The following is an 11025-nucleotide window of genomic DNA, read 5'->3' on the forward strand; positions in this document are numbered from 1 at the left end:
CTTTGATTTCTATTGACTTTGTTTTTAACAACCTAATCTTTGAACTTTAACCTACACACTATTTATCCCTGACTATAAATATGAAGCTTGATTCTGGTTATACAAATCATTGAAATGCACAGCTTAAATCAACTTTGCAACAACCGGTCCTTTCACGATACTGCCCAGTCCACAACAGAAGGCATGAGGAATATGTGACTACTGAAGAAACTGAAACTGAGCAGTAAATCAAGAGACTTCCAACAAATTTTTTTGACAAGTAATTTATTTTGGCAATTTAATTAACTAGCTGTATATCTTAGGAACTTAGCACATAAAAATAAGTTTAAAAGATGATTATTTGAAGTACAAATTCCTCTTTGGTTGAAACTTTTTAAATGTAAGACTGAGTTTTCTCCAGTATTTTGAAATCTCTTTCAAAGAACCAACAAAACTGGATGCTGGGTCTTGTGAAAATTAAATTAAGTCTTTAAGGTGGATTTTCCATTTTTTCAAGCACAGATAATATACTTTGCCCACTAATCATAGGTCAGTAAATCATAAGCCTACAATTCTGAGTGCTCATGACAAGATGGGCCTCTTCCATTAATGTAATGCACCTTGTTTTAATCCTACCAGTAAAGAGAAAATTATTACTATTTAAATTTCTGTCCAACTGTTGATTACAAAAATAATTATATATATGGTTGATATAGGAGGAGAAAGTGAGGTCTGCAGATGCAGGAGATCAGAGCTGAAAATGTGTTGCTGGAAAAGCGCAGCAGGTCAGGCAGCATCCAGGGAACAGGAGAATCGACGTTTCAGGCATAAGGCTTATGCCCGAAACGTCGATTCTCCTGTTCCCTGGATGCTGCCTGACCTGCTGCGCTTTTCCAGCAACACATTTTCAGCATATGGTTGATATACCAAAGTTGATTGTCAGTTGTTGTTAGCTGCAAATTCATAATTCTATGAAAATAAATCTGATTATATTTCTGTCAATTTGTGAGGAAGAACATGTAGGAACTTGCAGGAGGATAAAGATGTCCATAATAAGCTGCTTCTACAAGTACTCTCTCCAGCAGGAATAGGAATCTGAAGCAGAAAGTTCAACTGTCAGCTGAGATTAACTAATTTACGATAGACTGACATCCTGCCTTTTTATGCTTGTACATGAATGTGGTCTCATATAAATGGATCAGAAAGTTTGTATTTGATCCTCAGTTTGTCCTTGGTAAATGTGACTTTGGAAGCCATGAGACAACGCATAAATTCAACAACAACCTGCTTTTTACTAGAACCTTGTTAATGTAAACAAAAAAAAAATGTTCTGAGGCTGCTTTGCTACACAAATTGCAGTCCACTCTTGTTTAACTCTTCCTCTTCAAAATTGTTATTATTTTACAGGCCCCTCTACCAGCCCATCATTCAAGTTAGATCAATGCTGGTCCATGACTCACATCTGTTTATCTACCTTTACCATATCCCTTTGGTACTGTTGTCTAACAAAACTCTAATCAGTCTCAGTCTTGACAAGATTAGAATGCCAACGAATGCAGACTTCTGATGGGGAGTGTTCTAAATTTTTAACTTTTGTGTGAAAAGATGCTTCATAATGTCACATTTGAAGCTGTGGTTATGAGATTATATCTTTTTGCTTCAGAGCCAGTGGTTTGTCTGCATTATCGATATACAGTCCTTTAATCGTAATACATCACAAATTAACCTTGTATATTCAAGGGAGTAAAAGCCAATTTTTGACAACTCAATTCAAAGGGTTACATTAAGTCCTGGTGGTAATCTGGTACATCTTCACACTTTCACACTAATATAATCTTCCTGAGGACTGCCTGTTCATTCTCACTGGCATTCTTTCTTTCAAATATGATGATATTGTGTTTTTAAAATATTGCTATTACTTCAGCCATTCTTTCCACAGACATTCAAAGCCTTAAGTATTAAGCTGCTGTTCATCCCCATTTGGTAGCCAGGTCACTGTAAATGGCTACTCCATCATATTCTTTAAATTCTGTTTCTCAGTAAAACAAACAAAATTTGTTGTTAAATTTAAATGAATATCCAATATGTGATATAGTTTACTTGTGAGATGTAGTTTATTTGTGAATGTTCTTACATTTCAAAGTGAGGTAATGCAATAATATTTCACCATGCATTCACCAATAAAATAGGCTTGACTATTTCTTATTTAATTTTGCCTTCATAGAAGGTGATTTACATATTGTTTTTAACTATAGTATGGAGGCAGTGGTGGTTGAAAATACCCCATTTTCAGTTACAAAACATAAATTTCATGCTGTTCACGTTGTATTCTCAAAATAGCCATTCATATAAATATTTGGTTTTTTTTAAGGGAATTTTTTTAAACATGCACTTGAATAAATCTTTCTGTTGTAAGTTTTGAAAAATTTTCAAGTCAAAGCATAGCTTCTCCTAACATAAAGAAGGAAGTTCTGCACACTATTGTCTTTTTTTTTCTACATTATTTCACCTCATTTGTGAAATTTAAAAGGGAGGAGGCGGAGGAAAACACACTACTTCCTCCTGTTGACATTAATGAATTGAGTGGATTTATGTGGTTGGCAGCAGTGAAACTCTAGTAACTACTAAAGATGATTTAAATAAAGGAAGTTCAGTTTGTGGAAGAATACTGTTTTGTACACAACACAATTTGGAATTTTACAGTTTCTTTTATTACAATCTTTAATATTTGGATGTGTTGCATATAGGTGAATTATTTTTGCTTTTCTTCAGAGCTTTGAGTCTTGAAATTTTCTACGTATGTACAGAGGGACCTCCATTATCCGAGTATCAATTATCTGAATTTCAGATTATCCAAAGAATATCTCAAGATCCCCATAGTAAAATTCCATTGAAGAGGTTTACAATGATTAAAAATGAATTCAGCAGACTGAAATGCTGCCGAGAACAATCCTGGACATCAATGAGAGCTCAGGCACCGTCTCCAAATGACTGACTGCCCTCTCTCACTCTCCCCACACTTCCTCTGGAGTTCTACGCAGGGGTATATCCTAAACTTCCCCCAAATAATCTCTCCAACATTGTCCTGAGGTTGGGGCAGACAGCAGGCTGGGTTAGGGAGGACGGGGGTGCACGTGCGCTGTGCTGCTGCCTAGTGTCCTGAACGGGCAGCAGACTTAGCAAGCGCTGGCTGTGTCAATTCCTTGAACTGATGGGGGCGTTGGAGGCTTCAGCAATGCTGCCATTCCCTTACACAAGTGTGTGTCTGCTCAGAAACCCTGAGACAAAGGGAGGGAGCAAGGCAGGCAGAGCGAGGAAAAAGGAAACTTCAGAAAACTCTGAGCCCCAGAGGAGAGGCATTGAATCAGTTAACTGAATAATCAATTATCTGAACGAATTACTGCACGCCTATATCCTTCCGATAATCAAGATCTCTTGGTATACACAAAAGCCACTACAATGTACTGGTCTGAAGAAAGATGAAACACACTCGCTTTGCAGCCTTAAAATATTAAGTCCTTACATTTCTAAAGAAGCAATGCTTCTGCACTTTGCTCTTATCCTGACCAACGAATGTTAAATGTCTGCCGCAGCTACATTTGAGTATAATTTTCTTTCTCAATATCATGCTGGTGCACTTACGCCTTGAATTTCCTTGAGGCCTATGAAGTGATTCTTCATTTGGCAGTAATGTGTTGATTTTGCTAGAATGATGTGACATAGCAAAGTATCGTAATTGTGCATGACAAAGCAGTACTACTGGGACTAGTTGTCCTAGATAGCAAATAGGCTAAATTTTGGAACTCTACTTTCTTGGATGCATACACAGCATATAAACATGAGAGCCGAGGCTTGCAAAACAAAACCCAGTGAAGAGACAAATGACGATGGCTGAGAATGCTACCTTGTTTGCACCTGTACCCTGGAGAAATTCAGAGGCCTGAAGAAGCAGAGACCAGAACTGCAACCACCCACAATTTACTCTAGCATATGAAGTGACTATAGAGCGTAATGTGCAATTAGTATTTGCTATAGTCCTCAATGCAGTAACTAAATTGCAGGTTGTATCTGTCTTGTCTTAAGTGAGCCACACATTTCCTTTTGCTCTTCTATCCCAAATTTATCCAGTATGTAGACAGCAGGGTAACTGTAAGAGGTAATTTCGGTTTAAACTTTAAGATGTGCCTGGACCACAGACTGATCTAAAATAAAAGACAAAACCTTTGTTTCTTTTCTAACAACCATTTTATATACTCAAAAGTAGAGTAGTTTAAATTGTGCAGAATGCTGACAATTTGTGAGCTATAGTAAAAGCATGCAGGCTCTTGATTAATGAAGCCATTCACACAGCAGAGAAGGATGAGTCCTTCGCTGATAAGACTCCAGGATGGGAGTACGACTTGAGACATCTGTTTAAAGCTTTTGACTGATAAGACTACAGGGTGAGAAAAACAACAAACTTTGGAGACTCTGGAGCCTTTTGTTGCAGACTTTGTGATAAAAATAATGATGTTTTTAAGAATGTGAACCTCATGGCTTGTTGGAGCCAAGGAGAGGAGGGACTTGTCCTATAAATAATGGAGACTTTGTAAGCCTCAGCGCGCCTTTTCTTTAAGGGTGCCCGACTCTGCAGACTTGACTTGTTAATAAAACTTTGTTTTCCTGAATTTGTCTAGAGCGATTATTGAGAAGCGATTTTCGTTTCTAACAGTAACTAGTCTTTTTTCTTTGCCCAACATGAGTTACCTAATCTCCCACTCACCAGTTCACCCCTGGGAGACAGTGAAATGAAGAATTAGCACTAGGAGAGTTTCAAATCAAAAGGGAGCCAGGGGATGAAAGAATGCACTGCCTTTTTCTATGAAAGGTGGAGGAGTTAGGGTATTTTCATTTTTTTTAGAAAAAGGGGCTCTCATATTTGTTAAGACTTGAGGTCAATATTCTAGAATGTGCAACAGTTGGTAAAAGTCACCACAAAACCTGTTACCTTTGCGCAGCAACATTAGGGAATCATTTCCTTTACTGCAGATGGCAGTAAAACACATGACAGCTTTACTACATGCCAAAGTTGTTTTTCTCCTACAGAGGTGGCTTCAGAACAAGTCAGGTCATAACTTTCAGCATCAGAAACTGACTCCTCCAAGCCTTGGGAAGAGTGCTGGGAACAAACGTATTTCCATTTGTAAATATTTCAAGCCAAGTTACAAAAGAATTTCTTTTGAGCCTACCAGGATCTTCTGAAATCTAATACATCAGCCCTTCAGTTGATCAGTAGCCAGCAAGAACTGTGGTTTGATTCTCTCAGGATAGTACAACAGAAATATCCCTCGTAGAGAGCCCGAAGAGCCCTTCTCAAACAGCACAAAGGTCATGTGGTTTTTCTCTTGAGATGGAAATGAAGTGTCATAGTTTGTTTCTTAAACTCAAAGATAGCTGTTGTAATGTGATGAAACTGGAGTGATTGTGAATGCTGGGAAGATATTCTGATGAATATTTACATAAGCAAGCTATGGTAATCCACTGAGTTTCTGCATGCAATCTCTACTTCCCTAGCACCTGGGACAACCTTGTCTGAATCAAAAGCCTCCTGTTGTTGAGAAGTACTTCTGCCTTGACATCAGCCAGACTGATGTCGGAAATTTGAAGTTTCACTCCTTTTTTAATTGTTTAGTATTTTTCAGAGTACAGCAAATGGCCATCGGACACTCTTGTAATAAAACAAAGAACTGTGGATGCTGGAAAAAGAAGCAGAAATTACTACAGAAACTTAGCAATCTGTGTAGTGAAAGCAGAGTTAATGTTTCAGGTCCAGTGACCTTTCTGCAGAACAGAAGCTGTGAAAAGGAGGAATACTGGAAATGCTGAAGAAGGGTGCGGCAGAAGGAGTATGGGATAGGTGGAGATGGAGCCCAGAGGGAGAAAGAGAGAGACAGTCAGGTAAAAGGATGGATAATGGCACCCAAGAGAAAAAAGCTGATAAAAGGGACCATTAATAGGTGAGAATGGGTTGACTGTGCTTTAAGCAGCCCATTTCACAATGGCATGGGGTCTTTCCAGGAAGCAGGGTATGAGAGTGTACAATCCAACTAACTGAGAGTCAGTGGGTTCGGAGTGGATATTGGTGACCAGCCTATCCACAGAAATGGAAAGAGATACTGGGGAAGGGAAAGGAGGAGCCAGAGATGGACTAGCCGAAGGTGAGAGCAGAGTGGAAATTGGAAGCGAAATTCCAATTCTGGATGAGAGAGCGAAACAGCACTGATTATGTTACCGATGTACCACAGAAAGAGTTGTGGGGAGGGACCTGAGCAGGTTTAGAAAAGGGAATATTTCACAAACCTTGCAATGAGACATTATTACTTTGGTTCTCCTGATCTGTTGAGAAAACGTACTGACAGAACCTCAAATACACTTTGGGTGTCGAAGCTGGCATGTATGGTGTCATCCAAAACAATCCTTGCCTTCTCTAAGAGCTCAGACCTACAATTTTGATTGAAAGGGAATACAATTTGGCCAGTCTTTGCATATTCCTGTACTGCCCCACTACCCTGAAGTGTATTCTCCTATCGGTATAGCATATAAATAAACTTTCTTAAAGGAAATGCTTGGTATTAATTTATATAATTTGGTTGAAGTTGAAGTCAAAAAGTCAAAACATCTCTTACTTTGCCAATTTATAAACAAATTTATAGCTCCCCAGGGAAGATGCTAGTTTTCACCTCCTTTAGCTTAAATACCGCATTAGGGATAAATAAACCACATTAGCTGTGGTTCTGTTCGCCGAGCTGGAAGTTTTTGTTGCAAACGTTTCGTCCCCTGTCTAGGTGACATCCTCAGTGCTTGGGAGCCTCCTGTGAAGCGCTTCTGTGGTGTTTCCTCCGGCATTTATAGTGGCCTGTCCCTGCCGCTTCCGGTTGTCAGTTTCAGCTGTCACCAGAACGAAGGACCCGCTACCCAGCAAGAGCAAAACTAATGTAGTGTACAAAATCCCATGCAAGGACTGCACAAAACACTATATAGGACAAACAGGAAGACAGCTAACGATCCGCATCCACGAACATCAACTAGCCTCGAAACGACACGACCGCATCCACGAACATCAACTAGCCTCGAAACGACACGACCAGCTATCCCTAGTAGCCACACACTCAGAAGACAAGCAACATGAATTTGACTGGGACAACACTACCATTATAGGGCAAGCGAAACAAAGAACAGCCAGGAAATTCCTGGAGGCTGGCACTCATCCACAAACTCCATCAACAAACACATCGACCTGGACCCAATATACCGGCCACTACAGCAGACAGCTGAAACTGACAACCGGAAGCGGCAGGGACAGGCCACTATAAATGCCGGAGGAAACACCACAGAAGCGCTTCACAGGAGGCTCCCAAGCACTGAGGATGTCACCGAGACAGGGGACGAAACATTTGCAACAAAAACCTCCAGCTCGGCGAACAGAACCACAGCAACAAGCACCCGAGCTACAAATCTTCAGTCAAACTTTGAACAGTTCTGCTATATATAACAAGTGACTTTAATCAGTTTAAAACTGGAAAAACCAATCAACTAGATTAATTCAATTTATTTCTGAATTTTTAAATAAATAAAATTGTAAATTTTAATTGTTAACATAGTCAATTAAGTAACTGAACATCAACCAACTATGTGTAATAACCATCTGGTAGGGGTGTGTTGAATTAGACTGTGGACAGAAATCATAATGTTTAGATGAAGATGATAGTAACTCAGTTATAAAGGTAAAGTCCTTCATGTTGAATTGAGCTGATTTGAAACACTTTGAATGTTTAGCCTAATTATAGCAGTTCATATGTTCCGAGATGGAATGCATTATGGCAAAATTATGTCCGCTGTAGTGGCCGGTATATTGGGTCTAGGACGAAACGTTTGCAACAAAAACTTCCAGCTCGGCGAACAGAACCACAGCAACAAGCACCCGAGCTACAAATCTTCTCACAAACTTTGAAAACCACATTAGATTAGATTACTTACAGTGTGGAAACAGGCCCCTCGGCCTAACAAGTCCACACCGACCCGCAACCCACCCATTCCCCTACATTTACCCCTTTACCTAAGACTACGGGCAATTTAGCATGACCAATTCACCTAACCTGCACATCTTTGGACTGTGGGAGGAAACCAGAGCACCCGGAGGAAACCCACGCAGACACGGGGAGAATGGTGCAAACTCCACACAGTCAGTCACCTGAGTCGGGAATTGAACCCAGGTCTCTGGCGCTGTGAGGCAGCAGTGCTAACCACTGTGCCACCACCGGGTCTTATACATCTTAAGTGACAGAGTACAATAGTAGGGTTGGGCATTTTAATGTATAATCTTATGACCAGGTAAGTTGAAGTGTAGTGTGACAAAGGAATAGTCTCCTGCCTCTACATCCTAACTTCTAACTACTAATACCACCAAAGGTCAGCAATGCTAAGAGTCTTTGAATATTGCAGTAATCCAATGTATTACTTTACTACTTACAGTGCATTTATTCAGACAGGACAGATGTGGATTGGCTGGTGCATTGCATATTTGATTTTATACTTAAGTTAGTAACTGTTATCATCCACTGGTATTTTTCTCTGCTGTTACCATGGTTTGAAATTTATAACATCAATGTGGAACAAGGATCAAAATGCTACTAACTGCATGACGTTTTAGAAAAACTATTGTAGAAGACGGGCGGCACAGTGGTTAGCACTGCTGCCTCACAGCGCCAGAGACCCGGGTTCAATTCCCGCCTCAGGCGATTGACTGTGTGGAGTTTGCACGTTCTCCCCATGTCTGCGTGGGTTTCCTCCGGGTGCTCCGGTTTCCTCCCACAGTCCAAAGATGTGCAGGTCAGGTGAATTGGCCATGCTAAATTGCCCGTAGTGTTAGTTAAGGGGTAAATGTAGTGGGTTATGCTTCGGCGGGTAGGTGTGGACTTGTTGGGCCGAAGGGCCTGTTTCCACACTAATGTAATCTAAAAATCTAATCTAAAGACCAATTACTAGAATATGACAACATTGCATTTAGGTTGGTTGAGCAAGTGCTGATGCTGTGCTCAAAAGATGGGCTGGAGAACAGTGTCATTTGGCTGCTGGGTTGGTAAAACTTGCTTTGGTCTGTACTTGTTGCAATTGTGGACGACGGCACTATTGAAAACTCAATAATGGTATAAGTGGACAAGTGATCTTATGATATTGTTGTCAAATTATTGTAGTGATTGCAAACATAAAGTTACCAGCAATTTCATATGAAGTTACCTCGGACGACAGCCAGAAGTACATTTTCTAAAATATTGTTGATGTTGTAAAACTAACAGCTAACTAAAATTTAACTCCAGGAAAAGAACATTTTAAAAACACATAATAGTCCTTACACTCACCTTTATACAATATAAAGGAATCTTGAGAAGCAACAGCTACAGCTTAATATTCACTGTAGTAATAGTAACATAAATATTTAAATAATAAGGTCTAAGGTTCTTTCTAATTCAAAAACAATATAGATTAGTTTGTGTGATTCATCCCTTAAGAGATTTCATTTCACTTTCCACTAAAGATCTGTTGCTATTTGCTAGACATGTATTTATAACACATTTGCAATTTGCTACATTGTAGGATAAAATGTACTTTTTGGAACACAATCTTATCAGATTCTCACTTCAAGATATTAATTGTGTATATTTGTCAGCAGTTCTTCTGTGTATTTCTATAATATATTTTGTGCAGAAAATGCAGATTACATTTCACTAGAATGATCAAGATACTGCTGCTAAGTCTCAAGCGGGTAGATTTCTGGCACATTTCTTTAGTTTATAGGTTACATTATTACTACTATCATCACTGACTGTAATGTTAAGAAAAATATCAAATGTTTAAAGTGCAGCATCTTGATGCAGGCAACAGCAAAATGGAGTAAATTCATTGATTTTCCACTCCTCTAATGGTAATTTTCCAACTACCAGTTGGCTCCATTTCTGCTGTGTTTGAATGTCAGTCCCAAGCTAAGCATTTTTCTGCTGGTTGAGTTTCCTGAGCCTGTTTACAGCAGCAACTGCGTAATAATTTTTCTGTAAACAAAAATTAAAGTGTATTGTTTAGGTTTCAGGCTCTTTTAAAAAACAATGGTAGCATTTTTATTCCCACTCACCGCCTTTACAGAGGTCTCTTATTCATCAAAGACACTCCCATCTCCAAAGGTGCAAGTATCTAGACTCGGTTTTACTTCACTGAAGTGTTGTCATGGTAATTGAACAAGAATAATATTCAATGACTATGAAATGCTGTTCTTTAATTTCATATTATTTCAGTAAACACTCATAATTTATTGTCTTTGGAATGATAGAGGGAACACATTCTGATGAGAACAAGTTATAGAAAGTAATTTTCTCTATTAGAATGCTGTTATTGTATTATTTCTGGGACTGTATTATAATAAAGGCAGATTGTGGGATTCAGTATATCCTATGGTTTTATAAATACAACTGTCAAGAATTTGTCTGATGGCTTGGTGAGTTGATGGACTCATTTTGAATGGATGTGAGTCATAAAATGGGCTTTATCAGTTGATCTTGCGTGGAAATACTCACTTTATCAGGTCAGAGTGGATAAACAAACACAATTGTCCAATGATCTCTGGAAAACTCAAATGTGTTGACATAATGAGAAAACAAGATTAGGGTGGCCTGTACTGGTCCCTATGTGATAAATAGGAGACAGTGAGGTCTGCCGATGAGGGAGATCAGACTTGAGAGTGTGTCGCTAGAAAAGCACAGCAGGTCAGGCAGCATCCGAGGAGCAGGAAAATCGACTGGGAGCCTCGGGGGTGGAGAGATAAATAGGAGGGGGTTGGGGTTGGGGAGAAGGTAGCTGAGAATGCGATAGGTCGATGGGGGTGGGGATAAAGGTGATAGGTCGGAGAGGAGGGTGGAGTGGATAGGTGAGAAGGAAGATTGACAGGTGGGACGGGTCATGAGGATGGTGCTGAGCTGGAAGGTTTGATCTGGGGTAAGGTAGGGGGAGGGGAAATGA

At 39.6% G+C, this 11025-nt stretch overlaps 1 protein-coding gene across 2 annotated transcripts in view; it reads right to left on the reverse strand.

Annotated features, from left to right (window-relative positions):
* Positions 1–8947: 8947 nt before the first annotated feature.
* mylk3 (myosin light chain kinase 3) overlaps positions 8948–11025 on the reverse strand; it is a 91199-nt gene continuing 89121 nt past the window's right edge. For both annotated transcript variants that reach the window (XM_043706902.1, XM_043706901.1), the window contains exon 13: positions 8948–10064. In XM_043706902.1, coding sequence (XP_043562837.1) covers positions 9999–10064 — 66 coding nt within the window. In that variant the 3' untranslated portion in view covers positions 8948–9998. The remainder of the gene's footprint in view (positions 10065–11025) is intronic.

Source organism: Chiloscyllium plagiosum, chromosome 17 (genome assembly GCF_004010195.1).
Source record: "Chiloscyllium plagiosum isolate BGI_BamShark_2017 chromosome 17, ASM401019v2, whole genome shotgun sequence".
NCBI classification, from domain to species: domain Eukaryota; kingdom Metazoa; phylum Chordata; class Chondrichthyes; order Orectolobiformes; family Hemiscylliidae; genus Chiloscyllium; species Chiloscyllium plagiosum.